The 26,600-nt window shown below is 39.4% G+C and overlaps 1 protein-coding gene and 1 long non-coding RNA gene across 2 annotated transcripts; one reads left to right on the top strand and one right to left on the bottom strand.

The window, feature by feature from the left end:
• Nucleotides 1-213: 213 nt before the first annotated feature.
• On the bottom strand, nt 214-5,733 carry LOC119726874. Its single transcript, XM_038198727.1, has 3 exons — nt 5,017-5,733; nt 656-4,789; nt 214-281 (listed from the first exon to the last, which is right to left on the bottom strand). The coding sequence occupies exons 2-3, from the start codon at nt 4,218-4,220 to the stop codon at nt 214-216; spliced, it is 3,633 nt and encodes a 1,210-aa protein (XP_038054655.1). The 5' UTR covers nt 4,221-4,789; nt 5,017-5,733.
• A 1,550-nt stretch (nt 5,734-7,283) lies between these two features.
• LOC119726167 lies at nt 7,284-19,579 on the top strand. The gene is made up of 3 exons (XR_005270787.1): nt 7,284-7,364; nt 18,387-18,474; nt 19,112-19,579. It is a non-coding gene; the product is annotated as an uncharacterized LOC119726167 (long non-coding RNA).
• The last annotated feature ends 7,021 nt before the right edge of the window (nt 19,580-26,600 follow it).

Genomic DNA, 26,600 nt, shown 5'->3' with positions numbered 1-26,600 from the left:
GCCAGTGGATGGTGATCAGTTTCTAGAATAAACTGTGTTCCAAATAAGTATACATAGAACTTTTTCACCGCCCAAACTAGAGCGAGACATTCCCGCTCGATCACGGAGTATGCTTGTTCCCTGGCTAACAATTTTTTGCTTGCATAACAGACGGGGAAATTTTCCCCCTCAATTTCTTGCATCAACACCGCCCCGATTCCTTTATCGGAGGCATCAGTCCTCAGAATATAGGTCAACTCGGGATTTGGCAAATGTAAGATTGGTGATGTTGCCAATCTTGTCTTCAGGGTTACAAAAGCATGTTCCTGTGCTTCATTCCATTCTACTCGATTAGATTTGCCTTTCTTCACCAAGTCAGATATCGGTGCTGCAATTGCAGAGAAGTTTGGGATGAATCTAGAATAATATCCTACTAAACCCAAAAATGACCGTACTTCTTTCTTAGTGTGTGGTCTCTCAGCTTTCATAATTGCTTCAACTTTAGCAGGCACTGGCTTCAACACTCCCTCTCCTACAACATGGCCTAGAAATTCTAGTGAAGTGTACGCAACAAAGCATTTACTTGGTCTTGCTGTTAAGCCAACTTCACGCAAGCGTTCTAACACCAACTGAACATCTTTCAAGTGGTTTTCAAATGTGTCTGAAAATATCAAACAGTCATCTATGTAATTGATCACATTGTCAAAACCCTCCAACAACAAACGCATCATACGGGTGAAAACCGCAGGAGCATTGACCATGCCAAACGGCAATACAGTGAATTGGAAAAGACCTCCTTCAGATGTAATAAATGCTGTCTTATCTCTATCACTCTCTTTTATTGGGATTTGCCAATACCCCTTTGATAGATCGAGTTTTGTGAACCATGTACCCTTCGATATCTTCGAAAATAAATCCTCAATGTTCGGGATTGGCTCTGGGTCGAATATTGTGACAGAATTTAATTTTCTGTAATCTATGCAGAATCTCAATGATCCATCACTTTTTGGTACAAGAACAATAGGAGATGCATATGGTGAAGTGGATTTTTCAATCACTCTCATTTGCAACATTTCATCAATTTCATGTTTCAATGAATCTCTTCTAGCATGAGGTACAGCGTATGGTTTGGATTGCACTGGGTCTGATGTAGTAAGTTTCATAGTGTACTCTACAAGATTCGTTTTCCCTGGCACATCAGTTAATACATCATGGAATTCATCCAACAGTTCTTTAACCTGACCTACTTCATTCTTATCACATTTGTCACTGATATGAACATTCTGCACAGTTTCTTTTGGTTTCACAGGGGGGAATTCAACTTCATCTAATACTTCACAGTCATGATCATTTAGTATACCTGCACCTACATTTTCTAGGCAAGCACTTGCATGTGTTATTTCATCATTCTGTCTCTCTACATATTTCTTCAACAAATTCGCATGATAAATCTTGTCCTTTCCCTGTTTGTCTATCACATAATCATTCTTGCCAACCTTTTTAGTCACTTCAAACGGGCCTTGCCATTGCACTAACAATTTGTTTGAATCAGTAGGCAAAAGCACTAGCACTTTATCACCTTTAGTGAACTTTCTGTCCCTAGTTCGCACATCGTAATACTTCTTGTATCTCTTGGCTGACTTAGCAAGTTCATCCTGGGCTAACTGACAAGTTCTTTCTAGCCTATTTCTTAACTCTACAACATACTCATATGTGGTCTTAACTTCCTCTTCATCATTTTCCTTTGACCAAAGTTCTCTTAGTATGGCGAGGGGACCCCTAACTGTACGTCCATATAGTAATTCGAAAGGGGAAAACCCTAGGCTTTCTTGTGGCGCTTCTCTATACGAGAACAAAAGTGCGGGAAGATACCTATCCCAGTCCTTTGGACGCTCTACACACATGCGGCGTAACATGCGTTTCAATGTACCATTAAATCTCTCACAAAGACCATTGCATATTGGGTGATACGGAGTTGTGTGAAGCTGTTTCATGGAAATTAATCTACTAACTTCTTTCATTACTTCAGCTGTAAATTGTGTACCTAAGTCAGTCAGAATTTCTTGTGGTACCCCAACTCGAGAGAAAATTGTAAGTAACGCCTCGGCTACACGTTCTGCTTCAATTTTTGGAAGTGCAACTGCCTCTGGGTACCGTGTAGCATAGTCTACAACTGTTAAGATATATCGACTACCTTTGTCTGTTACAGGTTGAATCGGTCCTACAATATCAACTGCTATTCTACGAAATGGCGTATCTATCAACGGCATGTCATCAAGCGGAACTCTAGCTACTTTTCCTTTTGCGATAGTTCGTTGACAAATGTCACAAGATGCACAATATCGTTTGATGTCATCAAGCAAACCTGGCCAATAAAAATTAGCTAACACTCTATCACTTGTTTTCTTTGCACCTAAGTGTCCAGACATCACTGAATCATGAGCTACTTTCATCACTTGTTCCCTATACTTACTAGGTACTACTAGTTGCTTAAAGAGTCTTCCCTTCTCAACATTGGGTGATGTGAATTCTCTGACCAACATGTCCTTCTTCTTTACAAATTTGATCTCATTTGCAATTCCTGTCTTTCGGACTGAACCTTCTTCAGCAAATTTCCAAATTTTTTCAAGTGAGACATCATCTTTCTGAGCCTTGGCAAACTCCTTACTACTTGCAATGTTTTGAATATCATGTACTTTAAGTGAGGAGAAAGGTTTATTTTTCTTTTCCTTTTGACTTCTCGTCTCTACCGCACCAATTTCTGTTTCTTTGTCTTTTGCATGCCTTATGGCGTTATCTTTATCTAATGGGAACTGCCAATTTGGATCTGGATCTTCAGGTTTCCTGACACCTGAGATATTGCCTAACACTAAACCGTACAAGGGTTTATCTATGCACAAAGCTACAATGGTGCCTTGGTAGTAGGGTGTATCTATTTGTATCTCTGCTGCTGGAAATTTTCTAACAGTCCCATCTATCAAAACACAGTGTCTCTCTTCTGGCAAAAACTGACTTTCCTTAACTAAACTGCGTTGTACCACAGTAGTACTACAACCAGTATCTCGCAATACTTCAACTCTCTGATCTCCTACCATTCCCTGAACTACTGGCATTTTTCCTCCTAATGAACATGCAGCACTTACAATAGGAAGTTCACCTCCACAAGCTAATTTGACATGTTTTCCACCAGATGATGTAACATGTTGACAAGGGCTAACTTGGACACATGCACCTAACGGTTGACTTACAGTAGGCCTACCATTGGCATTAGCATTTGCCTCACTAACCTCTACTCCAGCAGCTTTGTCTTTGTTAAACGCACCTTGCGTCTTATACCTATTCCTACAGAACCTTGCAATGTGTCCTTTTCCTCCACAAACAAAACATCTAACTGCATTGTCTACAGTAGTCTTGGGGTCTACAGGCGAATGAGGATTGCTACCTTTTGTTTCTACCTGAGGTCTCCTAAATGGCGTTTTCTGTCTTTCTACATTCCTATTACTATCATGAGCTAGGGCATACTGATCTGCATATCCAGTCATATCTTTTACACTCGTGGGCTTCCTTTCTCTTAAGAAGACGACTAAGTCTTTTGGACAAGCTAACAACATTTGCTCTCTTACTAACAAATCCTTCAAGGTCTCGTAATCTTTAACCTCAACTAACTCTGTCCATCTATCCAAATACCCAGCCATACGTTGAGCAAACTGACTGTATGTCTCTCCTTCCTCTCTTTTAGCTGTCCTAAACTTAAGGCGAAACCCTTCCTCAGTATAATCATACCTATGAAGAAGTGCTTTCTTCAACTCTTGATAATCACTAGCCTTATCTGGAGGTAATCGTGAATACAATTCTAGAGCCCTACCAGTCAATTGTGTACTGAGAATTGTGGCCCATTGTTGTTCTGGCCAATCAACAGCCTGAGCAAATCTTTCAAAGCGCTTTATGTATGCATCTAAATCATCCTTTCGATCTTGAAAAGGAGGAAGTTTAGGTTTATTTACATTCCTAATCTGACCTGTGCTTATAGTCACGGCAGTACCAGCTAAGTTACTTTGTTGTTCTGCAATTTGGAGTTCATACTCCTTCATTTGTTTTAGATGTTCCCTCTCTTGCTGCCTTTCATCACGTTGAACTTGTTCTTTATAAGTTGCCTCTCGTTTTTCTGCAAATACAACCAAGTCCTTTCCTTCTAAACCTATCTTACGACCTGCTATTAAAAAGTCTTCAAATTGTTCCATGGTTTACAAAGTCCTACACTATAGAGAGATCCTTAACAAAATCACAATATCCAATCAACCTATGCAAAATGAAAGACTGGTTAAGTCAAGCCACCTTTGTCAGAGCTTGAACACTTCCCGCAGATTCCTAATAACTGTATCGGTGTCCCTTTTTAACGGGAAGGACGTTTCCCGGACAAGCCCCCAATGTCACAAGGTCCACCATAATCGGGACAATTGTGAGGGTGATACAGTGTAAAAGAAACCATGGAAAATGAACTTCACCAACAAAAGTAATGCGAGACACTTGACCAATTGTATGGAAATAAAGAAATTTAATACAACCAACTAACTTAATCAAAATAAATTACAATATTTACAATTGACATTTAATTACAATATAAATCCCCACCACCAACATAAGAATACCGGCACGGACACGAACAGAGACATCGGGTTACGGGTGTCGACGGCCTCCAGTGGGTGACGTCCAGTCCACAGGATTCTGGTCGTCGGCGCGGCGCTCCCGGTAGCTCATCGATGGAACATTCAGGTGAAAAAGCGTGTCCCCGTTCCAACCCAAAAAAGCCCTGAAATTCAATTATCAATATTACCTCTAAATAATTTTATTCTACTTCACACAGGTTTTCTTTCCCAAACATTTTAAACAGAAACCCATCATAATCTCATGCTTCACTCAGTTATTCTAATACAAAATAAATACCAGTAACTTGTGTCCTTAGCATGGCCCTATTACAGTTCAAAAATTGCTGTCTCAAGTTTCAAATAATGATACAGGCATGACATGAATACTTACAGAATAAATCTGGCTTTTGAGGTAAGTGACTTAGTAGCCCCCCGAACTCGGCAAACCCATTGCCAAACGGGCGTCTTCAAAATTCATCGGCATCAGGCCGGCAATACACAAATTTGAGCGCCTATCCGTCGGCCTTCCCCAAACTGGAGAGCAAAACAAGGGCCTCAATACCCCCGTGTCCTCGAGCCGGTGAGTAAGCTACTAAGTGACGCATCACTCCAAACATTTCATTTTATACCACTCCAAACATATTTGTTGGGATTAACCACCCGATCCTAACAGACCAACAGCATTGCAGCTCTTAAATCCTATAACCATTCTTCAAATGACATTCTACAAATGTGGGGTTCACCTGAGCAATTTGCATGTTTAAACCAAATAAGGAACAGAGTTCTTTGTATTACACCCAAGCAAGTAAACCTTTCCCCGTGTGGTAGTTGACAAAAGATATCTCAACACGCGAATGCACATGGTTTAAAGTGGCAACTAGTGTCAAATCAACCATTAAATTTGTAGTTTAAAGTGAGTTTCATTACATGTATTAAACGACCATGATTTTAACACTTCTTCACCAAATTTCATATAATCATAAACAATAATCTTATACAACAATAACAAGGACTCTTATCCAATTATAAGGACCAAACTTATACAATCACAATCATAATCAAATAGATCCCACAAAATAATTAATTTCTCAAATATATTGACGTTTGTGACACTGACAAGTAACAGGTTTTCAGTGACGAAGAATGTCTTTGGCATGGTTCAACTAGTTTGTGAGTTGCCCTTACAAATATGACTTGTGATTGACTTGAATATGAAGACATAGCTACAGCTCTGAATGAAGCAGATTAAAACAGACGGTTCACATAACATGAAACAATGTTTTAGGTATTATAATTTGCCTGTATTTTAAAGCGTACACTTAATTGCCGGAACAAGTCCACATTGATAAAGAAAGGTGTACTATTTTGTTAAATGAAAACTCATCCTTACATCGGTTTTGATATTTGTTTTAATCAGTAAGGAGCATTTGTGCCAAATCATCAAGATTATTTTTGTAAAACTAAGTACAAACAAGGAGCTGTCACTTGTTTTTTTCTGTCATGAATACAATTACTAAATTCACATATTCTACTGTAGCATTAATTCTGACATGTTTTACATTACAGATCCGCCTTAATTTCCAATACATATTTTTGTGTCGTTAGCGATGTAAATCAATTGTTTGCTTAATAGTTCCATTGTTAAGACAGACTTACACATAAACCAACTTAAAACCCTACCTTATGGATTCATACAATTAGCCACTGCTGTGCCAATTCTGATGTCGCTTACACTAAAACGGCTTATATGCTGGTTGAAATGAACAAAGATGGCGATCTATGTATACGCCCCTCTGTATCAACACAGACCATGTCACCTGATTTTGAATACAGTCATTTGCAGTCCCCAGATCCCTCTTTTTTAGTGCTTTGGTACATGCTCATAGTAATATCAAATGCAGTGTTTTATATCTAATGGATCCAAAGGTGTTGGGCTGGTAATATTTGCAGTACCAGGACCCCAATTCCGATAACGTAGAACTTTGGTACGTGCTCATAGTAAAATCAAATGCAGTGTTTTATCTCAAATGGATCCAAAGGTTCTGGGCTGGTAATATTTGCAGTCCCCAGATTCCACTAATGTAGAGCTTTGGTACATGCTCATAGCAAAATCAAATACAGCATGCTCACTGTGTTTTATATCTAAGAGCTTGTAATTAGCAAGATTACGGACAGGTTTATCAGAAAGGTAAACATAAAGAAGCCACAGGGTCAATTACCTGATGCAGACCTAAACTGACTGTTATTGCAGATGACACCTGTTTTAATATCCTTTGATTTGTCTCCAGTCAGGATACTCAAGTCTGTTGTGTAGACAAAAATAAACAAATAAAAAAAGAGGTACACAATGAACCGACTGTAATTAGTTTTGGAACCTAGTTTTGGTTTGTTGTTTTTTTTTTCACTTTCTTTATATTCATCTACATTTTAGTTACTCTGCAGTTAGTGTTTTACAATTTACATGCATGTATAGCATTCAACAGCACTACGCTTGCTTTCACCATAACAACAAACTTGTCATATTTTCAGTTTTTCAGCATCAGCAGTGCTTTAAATTTCCAAAACTCACATTTCTAAAGCTTTCTCTTCTACTAAACTGGGGTTCATTTCATTCGGCACTAATTTTGAATATTCATTCATATTTTGTGCCCTCCATAGGCTGATTGGTCCATTGCTGAGATGAATGCTGAGATTGGGGAGAGCCACGCCCACCTCTACACATCACAGACTGATGAACAGGTATGTTCAGCAATGATGTGGTTTTGAATCAGTCTATCGTTGCTCAAAAAGGGCGAGGCTTAAAATCATAGCATATACTACGCCCTTCGGGCATTGGTGTAGCATCAACGCAACCTACACATCCGACTACAGGTGGACAACATGACAGTAATGTCATACATCAGCCACAAAGGGGGGACTCATTCGCCAGAATTGTCATCCCTTGCAGTGAAGATATGGACATGGTGTCTACACAGACAAATAACATTGTCAGTAGAATATCTCCCAGGAGCACAAAATGTCATAGCAGACGAATTGTCGCGCAACTTAACGACCGCACAGAGTGGCATCTTCTCCCCGAAATTTACAGAGCAGTGGTAGAAAAGATGAAATTTCAACCGTCGATCGATCTGTTTGCATTACGGCTCAACAGACAGGTTCCAAGATTCATATCATGGCACCCAGATCCACAAGCATGGCAAGTGGACGCGTTCACCATCAACTGGTGCAACATGGCAGGGTATCTGTTTCCTCCCTTCAGTCTGCTCTCAAGGTGCCTTCAGAAAATTCAAGTAGAAGAAGCCACAGTTCTGCTAATCGCACCAGTTTGGAAAACACAACCGTGGTATCCACTAATGTTAAAACTGACAGTAAAAACACCATTACTGTTACCACAGCGCCCAGATCTCCTTCAATTATGTCACAATCATCAACAACACCCCATGCACAAGGTGATGCAGCTGGCCGCCTGGGTGCTATCGGGAAATCACTCGCAGCAAGAGGACTTTCGCAGAAGGTGTCCTCAGTTATCATGGCATCATGGAGAAAAGGAACAAATGCTCAATTTGACTCAGCATGGAATCGCTGGAGTCGCTGGTGTCATCAACGACACTTGGATCCAGTTCAAGCACCTTTAGCAGAAGTGTTGGAGTTTCTCCATGCATTGTTGGAAGATGGGCTACAATATAGGACAATTAATGTCTACAGGTCTGCTATTTCATCAGCCCATGTTCAGGTGGATGATGTCCCTATTGGACATCCTTTAATGACAAGGCTTTTTAAAGGTATTTTTAATATTCGACCACCGAAACCTAGGTATTCATTTACTTGGGATGTTGGGAAAGTTCTCCGTTACCTTGGTTCACTCTCATCAAACAGGAAGCTCAGTTTGAGGCTTCTGACGCTCAAATTGGTCATGCTGGTCGCTCTCGTGACAGCAGGGCGTTGCTCATCATTAATTGCTCTGGATTTACATCACATGAAGAAGTCCAGGACAGCATTTGAATTTGCACCAGTCAGCCAGTCTAAATGTTCCTCAGCACATAGGCCAGTTCCAAGTGTTGTTTTGGCCCGTTATCCAGCAGATCGAAAACTATGTGTTTTTTTTCAACGTTGGAGGTGTATATTCATCGTACACGATTGCTTAGATGCCTAAATAATCAGCGCTTTACAAGGCTGTTTCTATCATTCGGGAAACCTCATCATCCAGTAGTTTCATCTACTATTGCAAGATGGCTGAAAATAGTGATGGCATCGGCAGGAATAGATGTCTCACATTATAAAGCACATTCTACTCGGGCTGCGTCTACATCTGCTGCAGCAAGAGTAGGATTTTCTACTGCTCAGATTTTACTGACAGCAGACTGGTCATCGGTGAACACCTTTGGAAAGTTTTACAAGCAAGATGTACCATGTTCAGAGGAATATGGAAGAGGAGTCCTGTCTTCGGCTTAGCTGTGAAATATACACGGTGAGTCTCGACGACGAGGACGAAATATAATTTCAAATTATGTAAGGGTTCTTACCTACCATATAATTGGAATTATATGAGGCCCAGGAGGAGAGACTCACCTCCCTCCCTCGGTGCCTCAGTTCTCTTCAGCCTCCCACCCATCTTGAGTCCTCAGCCAGGACCAGTACCTTAGATCTACAAAGAGACATGCTTCAATGGTTTCTTGGGGGCTTTATACCCAGCGTGCTAGGGCTAATTTGCATTTTTATGAATGAAGGAAGGATCCATTTTCTTCAAAGGGTGGTGCAAACCGTATTACCAGGGACAATAATACACGGTGAGTCTCTCCTCCTCGGCCTCATATAATTCCAATTATATGGCAGGTAAGAACCTTTACATAATTTGAAATTATGTTAGCAAAAATAGCCTATGTCAAGCGGACTGTATCGATACGTTACACGATGCCCAAACATCCTGTGACTTTGATTTATCATCATGTAGTATTTTGAATAACAGACGTAATGAGAATCCCCTCTTGCGCATTGAAGTTTCACCCACGGTCAGCGTTTCTGTATGTTTACAGTTTTGAAAGCCAATGTCAGGTTTTATTAGATATCTGTGTCCGTTGTTGTATTACAAAAACATGGCATCAAAATTGACCAATCAACAGCTAAGTCCAGATTAAGGAATGAAATGATGTCATGTCACCTCATGGCTGGCGCGCGGGGTCGCATTAATTTGCATGCTTAGGTATATCAGACGTTTGACCAGAGACAGAGAGGGTGATACAACGGGTGATACTCAGACTAGTGTTGAGGCTTCATTCCTACAAAACCATTTTGTATTTCAATTTATTCAGAAAAGAGTGGACTGCAATATTAGGCAATTAAATGGGGTTGATACCATTCAAACCTTTTATTGGTTCGTAACTAGTTTTAATTGTAAATATGTTAAGGGACTGTTAAACCGGATATGATGTTAGAATTCCATATTTCTGTGTACCTTTCAAAGGTGTAACTATGGGGCATGTGTCTCTCCCCCCCCCCTCCCATTCTATTTGAAATCTTGAATTGCTCACAACAAATGTATATGTTACCTTCCTTGCCCCCCCCCCCTTTCAAAAAAAATTGGTGAACCCCCAGGTGCCCCCTAGAAGCTTAACCCTAGTTACGCCGCTGGTACCTTTGGAAAGTTCCAGATCACGTACGTTTCACTCCGATAGAATGTGTGATATTTATAAGTTATCTATAGGTGTGGTGGGTACTTGACTGCGGCCAATCAAGAGATTAAAGACATCAAGCAAAAATGTGTTCACAAATCTGATTACTTGATAATCCCCTCTACCGTTATGTACAAGAATGAATGTACGAAATTATGTTTTTGTTGAAAACCAAAATGGTCCTAAATGTAAACAAATTACACCTCAGAAAAGACGGTTGTTTCATGAAATCACTGTTTCTACGTTCTCAGAAAAGGTTTTAAAAAATGTCTTCGACAAAATATACAGTGAATGAACTAACTAGTGATACAATAACAACGGCTCCCAAATTAAGTGGTCTATAAATGATAAAATACAAATATTACAAAAATAAATCTTTTTGAGTTGCATCATCGGTGTAAAATAGGCAGCCCTCATTATGTATGCAAATAACCCTAGGAGTCACACATGCCCAGTGGGAAATGCAGCTGAAACGTATGTGAGATGCTGATTGGTAAATAACAGACTTTGGATCTTGGCTGAAGTGCCATTGTTGTCATGGAAGCTGCGTTCTCTTGGAGAGATACTCTGTTATTAAAGCAAATGCTCATTGCTTCATTTAGACTACTTGGTCTATCAGCATTTAGCAAACCAATACTTATTCAAAGAAGCAAAAGCCTCAATCCTTTATGGAATAAACTAAACTATTATTGTAATGTTACAGAACCTCTCACAAGTAGGTCATTTTTAACATTAAGGGTCCAAAGTCGGACATTTTTCCTGTCCCTGTAACCTCTGAAATTTATCATTTGCCATTCAAGTGGCATTTCAAATGACTTCAAACTAATTAATATTTGTTGGGTAGGTCATTTGATTCACAGAAGCATTCTTGGAGAAAGAGTACACACATTATGGAGTGCATCTGCTATTGCAAAATTGTAGATGCCAGACGTATAGGGACAGGAAAAACTGGACCCCAAATTCAAAGAATGTTCTAAATGCATCTTCTATTGTAGTATGTAAACAATCACATATGAGAAAGGCAGAAAAAAATATTTCAATTTACAAATGTACATCCATCATACCAACCACATGTACAAACATCCATGTATCATTGCAGTAGAATGCACAAGGTTTTCATTTTCAACTTGGTTGTGAATGTAATGAAACTATATTAATTTAATGAGGTACTCAGAAAGCACTGTGAAAGAGACAACCAAGGGATTGCATGTGATTTACTTTTAAACTATTGCTTTAGTTCGAAATCACACATATTTCGTCCAGTTGCTTTTGAGTATTTACTTTTGTCTCATGTACATGTAAGTGCAAAGTCTTTCTCATTCCAAAATAAGTTTCATTCATTTAATCTCAACAATTTTTCCAATAATTGAAAAATTGAATAAAAAAATTAAGGAAATGTTTACATGTTATACAGGAGTAGGGTTATATCTTATACTTGGAAACACATCATGCATTGACTTTGCATTTACTGAGACGAATCTGAGAAAATTGAATTGCCTCTCGTGGTAATACTTTCCCTCTCGTTTGTAATATTTTTAAAATGTGCACTCTGCCCTATTTGCAAACAATGTGAAGGGTCATTCCTTTGCTCACATTATTGGGCCACCATGCAGATCTAAGATTTTATGGAAAGTAGGCTGGGTGTTGAAGTCCACGATTTTCCAAAAGGGAAGTGGTTAAAGGTATTAGAGTCAACACATACAGAGACCAAAGACCTTAGAAATATACCAAATATACAGTATTGTGGAATGTTATTTAAAGGGAAAATACAACATTTGCAAACATCAAAAAGTAAAACTACCAAATCATTTTGAAATACCTTACTGGACTGTTAGTGAATGACAGTGTAAAGCATCCTGTAAAATCATGGCACCTGGTATACTGTCATTTTCAAGAGAAGTGGTATTTTTGTATCAATATCCAACCCTGGTCGGCCGACCAGCGTTGGAAAAAAATGGCTTTTTTTCTAATACTGGCCCCAATTGACGATCGCACTTGTTTGCAATCGATTACACAACTATGAACGGGTACAAGCCAGCTAGACTGGTTCCCTGACCTTACAATTCCCCAATGTATGTAAACTGATTTGTTTCTTCTTATATGGAGTCGGGGAACCAGACTACAGGAAAATGATTGTTTTTCTTGGTTTTTATAGCATTTTCGAACCCAAAACCTCAAAAAGTCAGTGTAACTACATCTGCTATATATTTCCAACCCCCCAATTCCATCCATTTCTGAAAATTACAGCAAAAGCAAATGATGTATATTCCCTTTAAAGGAATGAACTTTAAAGTTCTTTGTCAGTGATAACAATGATCAATGTCTGATGGAAGTGGTTGGTGGATACGCTGGATAGCCCCAGTTTAATCAATCTGTCCTCACACTCGGTGATAGACCTTTACAGACTCTACTGCAGCCACTACCAGATCACCACCTGATGTGAATGTGATGCCACGTGGATGACCACATCCCTTGATCACGCATTCAATGTACTTGCCATCAGGACTGTAGTGCAGAATATCACCTGTTTGATATCTGCCCACAGCAACATAGATGCTGCCATCACTGTCACAGCACACACCTTTAGGGTGCTCAGGCCCCTGCATGTTCCTGGTCATGTCTACTGAGAATACACTGGCACCATAGTAGTCTACACATACCAACCTTTTCTTGCCATAGTTTGTGTAGATAAGACGGTGATTGTTCAGTGTCAGATAACCTCCAATCAGTCTCCTGATGAGGGATCCATCTGGGTTGTGTAGAGATATGTCCTCCTCGTCTTCATAACCCACTGCTATCAGATTGCTGTCATCCACTGCAAGGCATGTTGGTATGCTGTCTGAGCCTCTACCTGGTGTGAACTGATGGAGGAGCTGATGTTGCTTGTTGAAGACCTTGACTACTGGACCATCTAGAACAAGGAGCTTGTCATCCTTGCTCACTGCAATACACCTTAAATCATCAGTGAGGCCATTGATTTGTAGCCTTTGTGGGATAGGAGATGGTTCCTGATGACTAGTGGGAATTGAAACTGTGAAGAGTGCATGTTCACTACGAAATGCATTAGATAGTGCAAGCATTTTATTGCCAGGGAGTGCTGCAACTCGTGATATAAATGAATGTCTTAATGATCCAAAGTTCTTGAAATCAGTGTTGAGTTTCCATTTCTCCTTCACACATGATCTTCCAGGTCTTGGTGATTGCCTTTCTGCAGCCTTTTGCTCTTCTTCCAGAATGAGTCTCCCAAGTGACCTCTCACCTTCTTCAAAGTCCATGAAGGTCAACTTGTCAGGAACTTGCTGTGGCTGTTTCCCTGTCAATTCACTGAGGTTATGCAAGAGCTTCTGCTGAAGTTCAAGAATCTCACAGCAACTTGCTTGATTCATGAGTTGTTTCACCTCCTCCAGCTTGTGCTCTGTCTGTGTCACCTCTTTCCTGTTATTGGCTTGAGCAGCTTCAAATGCTGTGACTCTTTCTTGATAAATTCTTTCAGTCTCTTTTAACAGTTTGTGCTCTTCTTGTCGGGTCTTGGCAACCTCTTGGTCAGCTTTTTCTGAGATTTTCTTCTTGGTGGTTGCAAACATGATGTCAAGTTTCTTGCGAGATATGCAAGTCTTCTCTAAGGTAGTGTTCAGTTCTATTTTGCTTTTACCAACTTTTGCAACAAGTTCTTCTACCTTTTTCTTACATTTCTCAAAAGCCTCAGGTAAGCCAATACAAGAGTGTTTTAGTTTTTCATGATCTAGAACAGTACACATGAGACATATGACTTGCTCACATGTATTGCAGTAGACATTGAGATTCTGATCTGGATGCTTGCCACATTTTGGAATTTCTTCTCTGAGTTTACTCTTGTAGACAATCTCTCCTGATCGAAGTTGAGCCAGTGTATAGATTTTGTGCGAATTGATGACAGTCATACGTTCATGAGCCTTTTGACATTCTTGACACAGGAAATGATCGCAATCCATGCATCTTGAAATTGCCTGATTCTCCTCTTTACAGTTTTGACATTTGATCTCTGACCCTTGACCTTCCAGTAGCTTTTCCTGCATTGTAACTTCCTCCACCAGGGCACTGAATGCACAATTATTAGGGAGATCAGCAACCCCAGACCCTTTCAACATGGTTTCATGTCTGCACAGAGGACATGTCAGCTTTGTACCACTAGGATCTTGGCTCTGTCTGAGCTCTTGGAGGCATTGCAGGCAAAAAGTATGCAAACAGTCCAGCAGTTTGGGCTGCCTGAAACGGTTGGTGCAGATGGAGCATTCCAGATGATCCACACTAATCTTCTCCAACACTGATTGGGCTGTAACATTAGATGCCATCTTCACTGTTGGGCTTAGTGCGATAGGATGGACCTTTAACCTGAAAATGAAGCACATTAAGTAAAAGGTTTTGGAATTACATGTATTTCAACTTCAAATGATAATTTGGTGGAAATAAGTTAGATACATAGCCTATAGTTGAAAACTTTTTGTTAAGTAGAGTGTTCATAAAATTGAAGGTTTATTCACATACTATATGCTTGATTCAAACCTGATGTTAGGTTTTTTTCCAAAAGAAAATAACAATAAGTTACAACAAATGTGTAATAGGGTTGCCTTGTTCATATAAGAGCACATTTTGTCCTGAAAAATGCAATATTAAAGAATTATTTTCAGCTGTTACAGGACATTTTCTACGTCTCAAGTATGTTGTAATAAAGTTCACAAGTCAAACAAAAGTAGGTCTCAGTAATAAAGTTTTCAATGACAAACAAATGCCGACGGTCGCGCGAAATTTTTAAAAAGGGCACTCGTAAATGGCTGCTGGTAACCAAAAAGGCACTGATTTAAAAAAAAAGGGCCTTGTTTACAAAAAAGGGCCCCTTTACACAAATGGGGAGGGTGGCGGGGGGGGGGGGGTTACAATGATGTAAAAGGGCACTGTTTAATACTCAGTTGGGGCTCGAACCCAGTACCTCCTGTTTAGTGCAGTCGTCTTATCACTCAACCTCTGAGCTTGCCTGGGTCAGCTGGGTGGTTTGAGTCGAGGTGAGCAGGAGTCTGCAACTAAATATTGTCTGCACCGAAGAAAAAAACATATTTCAAGTACTTTTACTGGCTCATATTGCAAATCGTAGACTCAAAGTCCACTTTCCTTTAACCCTGAAAGGGCCGGGTTATATTGACCATCTCTCAGCTCTGCCATCGAGTGACGAAAAATTTTGAAACTCAGTACATGCATAGAACAACTCTTCCTAAACATACCCAAGAAATTTCATGACTATAGGTCAAAGGGTTTTAGAATTATGGCTAATTAATTATTCATATGTACGAATGGCAATTCTGCTCTGTGTACATCATGTATATGGGAAAATTCAGTTTTCATGGCGCATAGCGCCGGACAATTTTTCGCAACGCGGCAGCCTGTGGTCCGATTTTTATGTTTTTGGTATCAAAAGATGCGCAAAGCTTGGGCTTTAAAGTCATAACAGCTCGGGTCCTGAAAACAATTTTTTTAGAGGCTATCGCTGAAAATGTTGAGGGATTCCCCCCCAGCCCTTTTAGGGTGAAGAAATTTCATTAAAAAAAACATTTACCTTCACATTGGTTTTATTTTTTGTTGTTTTATTATTATTTTGTGATTCACTAAGCTACGTCTGTGCCGAATCTTCTTAAAGGTCCAACACTTGTGTGTAAGACTACATGTAAATGTACACAAACAATACATCACTTATTTCTGTCATGAATTCAAGGAGATTCATGTATTCCACATGTCTGTATTTTAACAGGTTTGGCGGATCCACCTGAATTTCCAGTAAATACGTATACACTTGTAATTGGCAAATACTGAGTTATTACGTACATGTACTTCATATGAGATAATGTGATGCTGGTGATTTATATCAGATGTATAGACAGACTTACAGGTAGACCCACAAAATCTTACCTTCAGGTACACATGAAATGAGCCACTGCTATCTGCCCATTCTGATGTCACTTACGGCAATGGTTGAAATGAACAAAGATGGCGTTCTATGTATACGCCCCTCTGTATCCACACCATGTCACATGATTTTGAGTCATTTGCAGTCCCCAGATTCCACTTCTGTAGCACTTTGGTACGTGCTCATAGTAAAATCAATACAGTGTTTTATATCAAATGGATCCAAAGGTTCTGGGCTGGTAATATTTGCAGTACCAGTACTCAAATTCCGATAACGTAGCACTTTGGTACGTGCTCACAGTAAAATCAAATGCAGTGTTTTATATCAAATGGATCCAAAGGTGTTGGGCTGGTAATATTTGCAGTCCCCAGATTCCACTTATGTAGAGCTTTGGTACGTGCTCATAGTGAAATCAAATACAGCATGCTGACTGTGTTTTATATCTAATGGATCCAAGAGTCCAGAGCTTGTAATTAGCCAGATTATGGACACGTTTATCAGAAAGGTAAACATAAAGAAGCCACAGGGTCAATTACCTGATGCAGTTATTCTAAGCTGACTCTTATTGCAGATGACACCTGTTTTAATATCCTTTGATTTGTTGCTAGTCATGATACTCCAGTCTGTTGTGTAGACAAAAATAAACAAATAAAAAAGGTGTATAATGAACCGACAGTAATTAATTTTGGAATCTAGTTTTGTTTTGTTGTGTTTTTTTTTCCACTTTTCTTTATATTTATCTACATTTTAGTTACTGTTGGTGTTTTACAATTTACATGCATACAGCCTGTCTCAAAAAAAAGGTACAATCGGAAAAAAAATTGGTTAAATATTAAATTTCAAAATAAGTCATTCTTACTTGGCATAATATTAAAGAAAAAAGACTGGGCTTTCCAATAGTATTTGTTTGATCTTATTTGCTTTTGTCAATTCAGAGATATAATCAATTTAGTGCGATACACCAAAATCAATTTTGCACCACTTTTACGCATGGGCAGAGTTGTTTCGAGTACTGTGCCATGCTGTCTTGAAGCTCACAAAAGATTGCAACCAGAAAGTGGCACAAACTCGATTTTTGTGTTCCGCAGTAATTGGAGATATCTCTGAATTGACAAAAGCAAATGAGATGAAACAAAAAGTATTGGAAAGCCTGGTCTTTTTTCTTAAATGTGATGCTCAAAACGACTTACTAATATGTTGAGATTTAATATTAAAAAAAAATTGTTTTCAGTTGTACCATTTTTTTTAATAGACAGGCTGTATATAGCATTCAACAACACTACGATTGCATACTTAATTTAAATTACATTCACCATTTAACTATAAACTTGTTATTTCTTTCAGTTTTTCAGTATCAGCAGTGCTTTGTTACAAAATTTCCAAAAACTCGCATTTCTAAAGCTTTCTCTTCTATTGCATCCAGTTCAGTTCATTCAGCACTTATTTTGAATATTCATTCATGTTTGTGCCTTCCGTAGGCTGATTGGTCCATTGCTGAGATGAGATGAATGCTGAGATGGGGGAGAGCCACGCCCACCTCTACACATCATAGACTGATTAACAGGTAACACAACATCAATATGTGATGTCAGTCTATTTGAAATCTGTACGGGTGCTCAAAAAGGGCAAGCATAAGAGTCATAAGGGTGTTCCTGTCATTGAGGCTTTTTTTTTTTGCTTGAAGCAACAAAAGTGCTCAAAATCTGAAGATGTATTTTTAACAATTAACCTGAAAACATTTTAGCTTAGTAAGTGTACATTCCAAAAAAACAATATACTGGGATCTTGATTTTGCAGAGTCATGTTTCGAATTGCGCCCAAAATCTGCATCTGGGGCATGTTTTCATTCAACTGATTGCACTGAACAGAGAAATAGTAGCTAGCAACCCCCTGTGCTTGTGCATCATGTCAATGCTTGCACACACCTGTTCACCGATTCTTCAAATAATACAAAAATGGGTCAAGAATGGCCCATGCAAATTACAAGCCAAATAGATAATTCATACATTTAAGAGGAGTAGAGAGTTGCACAAAATGTGTTCATAAACAAATTTCATCCCAAGGCTCTTTCAAGAATTGCCACAAGTTGTTTGTGTAGTATGATGTTTTGATTACAGATGTTGAGATTATGTATGGTTTTCTTTCTTAACATTTCAGGAAGCCATGGCCAGGATGCAACATATGTGCTTTGCCTTGGAGCTGTCAAGCATTGAAGGAACCATATGCAGCTACAGAACTCACTCAGGTAATGGGCCAATCTCATAGCCTAGACTTGAATCAAGTCGGTAATTGGCCGGGTTTAAGTCCGCCTGCACCATGGCATACCGTTCTGTACCAGCGGTGTTGACTACCTCATAACGTCCCGGTGTTGACTACCACATAACGTCCTGGGGTTATGTGAAGTGCATGGTATAATAACACACAGGAACGATTCCTGCATCCTTGACCTCCTATGTGTGTACGTTGATTCCAATTACCAACTGGAATAATCTGCAACCCCATTGTACACACGGCATGGACGTGCTACCAAAATTGGATGGAGCACTCTGATTGGCTATGAATCAGGACGATTAATATTCATATTCACCTGACATTTATGCATCTGGGTGCACATGTGACCCTCCCATGGATGTCATATTTCACTGACATGCATGAACTTATGTGGGGAATGCAGCACTAATTCCTGGGTCGTTTGGAATCCGTGCAACATTATTTAAAAAAAACACCAAGAATTGGACACTTCCTCAGCAATGCAGCAATACAATTTTGGAATTCTGGATCTATTGGCTCTAACGACCATGAAAACTTCTCCAATGCATTGTCAACGAAAAAATGCAAAGCTGAAAATATAATTCATAACATATTACATGTTATTATTTTAGGCCTGGCAAATGGACTGATGATTGCAGTGATCTCGTAATCCTCGTTTGAGTCTCCCCACCCCAAGCTGGAGGCGTTGATCTGGAGAAGTGGAATTAGTTGACCTGGCTTGACCCCCTGCATGGGGTGCTGCCATCTTGAAATCGTTGTGTGCCAAGGAAAAGGATGTAAGCAGCCCAGGCCTACAGAAAAAAAACACAGAACCTTTGGAGATAATCGAGTTGAAGGGTTTTGTGCTCTCATTTCTGAATGGAAAATCACATCATGCTGAAATTTGGGCCCATTGAAGTCGTTAATAATTAAAATCATATTGTGCATTTATATTTCAAAATATTACTTAATTTTGAAGTTATTTATATTGTTCTGCTTACCACCTGTTACCAGGAACTCCATCTGCCTTAAACGTGAACTCGCCCTGCATTAAACTTGCACTTCAGCGTCATGTTAAAGGGAAAATACAACATTTGCAAACATCAAAAAATAAAACTACCAAATCATTTTGAAATACCTTGCTGGACTGTTAGTGAATGACAGTGTAAAGCATCCTGTAAAATCATATGCACCTGGTATACTGTCATTTTCAAGAAAAGTGGTATTTTTGTATTGATTTCCAACGCTGATCGGCCGACCAGCGTTGGAAAAAAATGGCTTTTTTCAAATACTGGCCCAGTTGACCATCGCACTTGTTTGCAATCGATTAAACACCTATGAACGGGTACAAGCCAGCTAGAATGGTTCCCTGACCTTACAATTCCCCAATGTATGTAAACTGCTCTGTTTCTTCTTAAATGGAGTCTGGGAACCAGACTACAGGAAAATGATTGTTTTTCTCCCTTGTTTTAATGTGGATACTTTTACATTTTTTCCCTATATGATTCCTTTCTGTAAAAATTGCATTTTTTTTTTTCTATATTAAGGGGGAAGGTGTACGTTGATTTAGTTCTAGTGCATTTTTCATGTTTTGTTAAAATTAATGGGTTGTGTCTTTATTAAGCTTTTTTGCTTACTATTTTTGTTTTTGACATTTTAATTCTTTGTATTGATATGTTCACGCCTTGTTACGTTACAATTACAATTTTGTTGCTTAATTAATTATTATAATAATGATTTATTTTTTAATTTTGTAAAGCGCATTTAGTGTCTTTTTAGGCGGATTTTGGCGTTGATAAATGCTCAATATTTATTTTTGTTAAAGTGCTTTTTAAGCCATTCTGGATAAAGAACATGTTGGTATTATAGGGCTAAATGTTCACGATCATCGTTTACCTTTCTCAAGAAATATCTGAAAATGTCAATGAAATATCAAGAAGATTTGGCTCTTAGGCTTAATTCTAGTCGTCATAAGTTTATTATAAACTTGGTTTGTCTATGGCTACAATGCAGCTGCTATACCAGAAATAGCTCCAATGCTTGCTGGATGTGAATGAGGTCAAAGGTGATCTTTAAAAAGCACAAAATGTGACATTTTTTTATAGAACACAAACAGGGATCGACCACAGAAAAAGGTGACACGCCTAGATGTAATTTTTGCATGTGTATCTGTGTCTATTGTCCTTTGATGTTTCTATTTGCTAAATAACTTTTGTTTTTTGTTTTGAATTTCGTTTACTTATTAATGCTATGCCTTAACGTTTTCTGTTGATATGTTTCCAGTTTTATTGGGTATATATTGGTATATTAATTGTTTTCTATTTTTTTCCCATTAGCTCTTAACTGTTTGTTTGAGGTTGTTTGTTTTTTTGCTTTATTTTGTTAATTATGTTTGTTTATCTGTTCTTTGTTGTGATATGCAAAGATGAATTGGAATAAACAGAGTCTTTGAACTCCACCTCAGAGAAAAAAAGAAACGAAAAACCTTGCCTGACTAGATGTCTAATAGTGTTAAAAGAAGCCAAACATATCTATAGAAACAATTGTTTTGTTTCTCTGTGGAATATGTCAGCATTATTATGTTAAATTGAGCCTTCTTAAAAATGAAATTTAAAAAAAAATCATCCAATTAACTTTTAATCAGTTCACAATGTTTGTTTTGTTCCATGATCTTTGTTATTATTAAATATTCACTTCAAAATTCATTCTACACAATAGATAGAGAGCACTGCTTTTTTGTTGTCCACCTCATAAGATCGTTAGAGGGCGCTATATCCGAAACCAAAATCAAATCAAGAGAATGGGGGCGTTGTGTACACTGGTTGTTGCCTGTAATTTGAAATTACTTAATATGCACGTGGCGCGCGCTTTAGATCAACAAAATTATGCCGAAGTGCTCAACAGGGGGCGCTCTTAAATTGAGTCGACGTCTTAGGCGACGTACAAAAGTACAAATGCAAGTCGTGTAAAAATTTCGATCAACAATAAACAAATAATCAGAAATAGAACTCGTGAGAAATAGTCAGAATATTTTGGCCTGGGAACCAGACTACCATGATGTAGACCTACGTGCAAACACGCCGCTGTACTCTGGCCGGGACTTCTTGCACCGTTCGCCCACACAATCTGGCCTTTTTTCTGTACCTTCGTCGCGCCGAGGATATATTTACTTTGTGCTTCAAACTTCTACTTCTCTGCAGCTAGCTACATGTTTATATCCCTTTCAGCAACTTACTGAGTGCTGGGTGAGTCTTCTGCACCAGCTTGGCGAGTGGAAATTGTTGTGTCTTGTGAGCTACATTTTACAAAAACTAGTCTCGAAAGGATTAACTCCGGGTAAAGAGTGGCCTCACCACCGACCACCGAATCAGCACGGCTTCCTCCCGGGACAGCAGGCCCAGCGGAGTCTGCATGACGAACCTGCTGAGACCGCACTTCAATTCAGCAAATCAAGTGATGCACGGGAAAACCAATGAACTGAGTTTTGACTGGTCACTTAGATCTGGAACTTAGTTGCCCCATGAGTTGCTTGGCACGGGTTCATTTCATCATGAACTTGAATTTAAATGAACTGCAAAGATCGAGTTTAGACTTTTGTGACAATTTGGAGGTTTGCTGCTTGACTTGAGAAAAATCTGCATGCAGTCTACATGTAAATGAAATTATAGGTGAGTGAAACCTTGTTTATTTAATACTCTAAACCAACAAGTTATGGGCAATTCCACAGAAATATAAACCCTGATACTGAAATTTAACTGATACAAAGGCCCACTAGTGTGGCCGCGGCTGGCTGTTTCTTGTACAATCTTTCATTCTCAACTGAATTCAGTGTACAAGAAACAACTGTTGAATCACAACTTGCGCTCCCGAGTGACAAGATTGATTTGCATATATGCGACGTCACAGCTTTTGGGTCATTGCTTCTTAACATTAAAAATGGCTGCCATCAACAGACAATTTTTGGGTGCATGTGGGTTTCAGAAAGATGCTTTAATTTCTCAAAAAATTTGGTATAAGGACAACTAAACAACCCGGAGGAAAGAAGCTGAGACATCACAGAAAACAACTGTCAGTAAAAGATTTGTGATTTTTTTTCCGTACAAACTCCTCAATAGTTTGGAACTTGGCGTGTGGCCATGAGGAACAGCGCAGCAATACCGGGGCCACACTACCGGGGCTATCTGATGTCATGTGTCAAGAGGCCTAAACTTTAAAAGAGTGTGCGGGAACCACAAAATGTCAACTCATATGCAAGTTAACTCATACACAGATTAGTCAACTCATACGCATGCAAACTCATACGTGAAATAAGCCAAGTTATATAAATTGTACAATACCGTTTCCAGAATTGGATGGAGATGAGAATCGTCGACCACAACTAATTTTATCGGCACTTACTTTTCAGGTAAATAAATTTCTGGAATTCCAAAAGAGAACAGAATCTGTTTGTTCAAATTTCTGGAATTCCTAAAGAGAACAGAATCTGTTTCTTCCCAGAGTGCAGGAGAATGCGATACACAATCCCGCACACCATGCGTAGGCTGAATGACCACCGAGTATGAGTTGGGCAAAAAAAACACTGACTAGCATGGAGAATTTGTCCAGACATACAATGATTTGATTTACACATAGTGCAGTGCACTGTATTTAGCAGTGTATTGTTGCGTTCCCGCAAATTGCGTAGTTTACTTCTTTCCCAACCAATCCATTCCACTCCGTGCACAGCGTAATGCTTGCAGCGATCCTGTGTGCCCTCACACAGCGCGAAGCTTACCACGAAGTCTAAGACACACGTAGAAGTGTGCAGCACATTGTACAGTACCCTATTGTATAGCGCGCAATGCGTGTAGCACTCACTGCTATTGAACATGTACCGCCATGGGACACGTACTTAGGACTTAGCCATTTTCCCTCCACCTTTCCCCGGAGTCGATGCGAATTCCCCTCACACACCTTACCTCGCATCCGACCCACATTGACCCCAAGCATTTAGCGAATGTGGCTCGCTAAAACCTACCCGTGTATTCACCCCTCAGTGACCCCGTACACCCCAGCGAGTGTGTCCCGCTAACCCACTGGCCGAGACCTACGGTAGCTAGAGGTCAGGTTACGTCCTTCATCTCATAGTTTTACTCGATAGCATTAGTGTGTAGATTCTTACCTAGTCTAGAGACTAAGTCTTGTACACAAGCCTATGTACCGAGAAGTTATTCCCTTTCCCTTTTCCTTGAGGATCAGTTCCCCGTAACGCACCCACGAGTGATCCTACTTCGCCCGCTAACCACTGCTCTCGGACTTTCCCCCACTAGAATGTCTAAGTCAGTCGTGTACAAATCTCCCATAGAGAACTTTCCCCATGCCTTTGTACACGGATGCATTATTCATAACTACCAGAATCCAATGCTCCCATTGGCTAAGACGCGCACCCAAAAGTGTATATAAAGCGCGCAGAAATGGCAGTTCTGGTCATTGTTGTACTGGGCTCTTCCCCAGTAGATTCCTGCGCTGAGCTCTGACCTACACAGAGCTCCCGCACATATGATGCATTAGATTATTGATCTGGGCTCTGACCCCGACAGAGTTCCTGACATGTACACATGTACGCCTTAACTCTACATTGTATATAGTGCGCCCTCTATTGACCTGGGATGTAAATAATCTCGAATAAAGTACTAGTGTGTGTGTAAGATATTTGTATCTGACTCTTTATTTGATAATGTCTCTCACCCCAGAGAGACGTTACAGTATGTTAAAGTCTACAAATGCAGCGGACTGTTTTTGATACACAATTTAAATACTCACTACGGGTGGCATTGTCTTGTCGTATAGCACACGGTATAGCACTACTACGCTAGTCTATGCTCATGAGTTGGCCCGTGTAGGAATTGGACTGTGAACGAGTTGGTCTGCGTACGAGGTGTCCTGCGTACAAGTTTGTCACGAACGAGTTGTCCTGTATCCGTTTCATGTTATAGCTCCATGGTTGTATATGCCCCGAGGTCAGTCATGGTGGCAAGTGAAAAAAATGACTTATTGAGTAGCCGCGCACACCCTGACGACTGTTTATTTTTCTGATAAATCTTCTTTCTTTATTTCTTTTTTTCTTGACAATAATTCACCTCAGGTTTTCTCCTTAACGGTATATGGTACAAACTTGTAACTTTTGACATATATCGACCCTCATCCCTAGTAGTGCATATTACTCTGATGTCATGATGACATGAACGGGTGTCAAATTACAATGTACAGGCAATTTTCTTTGAAAAAAATGACGATCTTTTTTCACCTGTTACTTCTTGAACAAAATGATCAATTATGTTCGAACCTTCTATACTTTGTACATGATTTATTCCACCAAGTACTTTTGGTACAATAAAGACAAAGTCATTTCCCCATAAAACTCAACTTCTGTATAGACTCCATTGTGAACTCGTCTCCAGAAGAGTGATGTCATCATGACATCATCAGGGGTCACGTGACATCATCTCTATTGGTGCACATTTTAAGTTCCTACATGTGTATATCTAGAGTACTACAAGTCCAATTTGGTTCAGATTTGGTATGTAGGTAGACACTAGACTGGGATGTGTTTTAGGCGATACATGATCGATGTGATGTCACTATGACATGATTGTATGATTTGTAATGAATTGATGAATTTTTAAACCTAAAGCCATATCTCGCAAACAGAACATGCTGAATTCTAAATTCTTTTTTGTAGTAGGATTCTTGACATCATCATGTACATGTAGTCATCACAAATTTATGTTTGTGAGGTGCAATTTGAAATACTGATGTTGAAACTCTGCAATCCCCTCTTTGGCAGGGAACTTATTGGCCTAATATCTCCGGACATAAGATCCTTTGTTTTTTTCCCTCAAACTTGACAGATACTATATGCATTAAAACAAATACACTTGCATCGGTTGATGTTTACGTGAAACGTTGACGCACCATCAGCAATGGACGCCACCATGTTTGCTTGGTGTCATGACCTACAATTTCCTATCTGATGTCTTCACGTCACGTGGTATGATTGCGTCATACGCGAAGGATTTTTTTACGTAGCACGGTACATTTTTGAACTTTCACGATGAACAAATAGTTCGCTTTTTCGAGTCAAATTATCAAAAAAATGCAGGACAAAATGTGGAAAACATCGACAATATCATTCTTATTTCGGTAGAACTGTCAAGAAAATCTAGACGCTTGATTGCTGGAGCGAAACGAACGAATTTTAACATCCAGCTGACGGCCTAAACGTTTAAAGCCAGCAAAACATAACTTGATATGTTTAATATCGTGTGCTCGGACACTGTAATGTCATTGGTCGAAAACGGCTCCATGTCTAGTCTATAAAAACATACATACAATGGCTAACCTCATATGTACAATGCATGTTGTGCATGTACGTATGGGACCTGTATGCGTGCTGGACTGAGCTGAGTGCAATGCACATGCACAACCACTCAGTCTCATGTCCGGCGGGTAAGCCTGCAGTTTTCACTGGTTACACCGCACTGATTTTTAATATTTCTTGCATAGTAGGTTACAAGCATTTACCATATTGACTTTCTGATACGATGTAATAAAACAATTGTCGACCGCTGTGATGTGGGATATGCCGTTTTAACCCCCTCGGTGTGCATAGCACCAGAGGTGAAATGCACACCTAGGGTGTTGTCATATCCCACATCACACCTGTCAACAATTGTTAATTGTAATTGAAGTCCGAGCTAGAAAGAGAAAAAGTAGTACATGTATGTTGTCAATTTGTTTACTTTAAACTTCAGGTGCTAATGAAATGTCAGTGGCAGTCAACTGTAAGGAAGCCAAGAAACCTGTCTGCAAAAACAAGAACAGATTCCCCAATTTACTTCCATGTACAGGTAAGTTCATTTTGTAGAAGTTAGTGTACTTTTAAATAGACTGTTAAGTTGAAAAGTGGCCTCTTGAGGCAAACACTTGTTGGCATACTCACACTGCATTGTCAATCGTTCTTAATTGTACGGGGATGGGTGCTAAGGTAGTCTATGTAATATCCCCTTGTACAGCAAGGATCTATGATATCCGAGAGATTCGTCGATTATTATGCAAAACAAGACTGCGTCTAATTGACCT

This window comes from Patiria miniata, unplaced genomic scaffold (genome assembly GCF_015706575.1).
Source record: "Patiria miniata isolate m_02_andy unplaced genomic scaffold, ASM1570657v1 HiC_scaffold_2, whole genome shotgun sequence".
NCBI classification, from domain to species: domain Eukaryota; kingdom Metazoa; phylum Echinodermata; class Asteroidea; order Valvatida; family Asterinidae; genus Patiria; species Patiria miniata.
The sequence above is the reverse complement of the archived record's forward strand: the minus strand, read 5'-3'. Positions and strand labels throughout refer to the sequence as shown.

What these genes read in the sequence shown, in the direction of transcription:
- LOC119726874 (XM_038198727.1), bottom strand. Translation starts at nt 4,220, where the DNA reads ATGGAACAATTTGAAGACTTTTTAATAGCAGGTCGTAAGATAGGTTTA. An exon ending in GATCAATTACATAGATGACT is followed by an intron (nt 282 to 655) that starts GTTTGATATTTT and finishes GTAACCCTGAAG; the next exon opens with ACAAGATTGGCAACATCACC.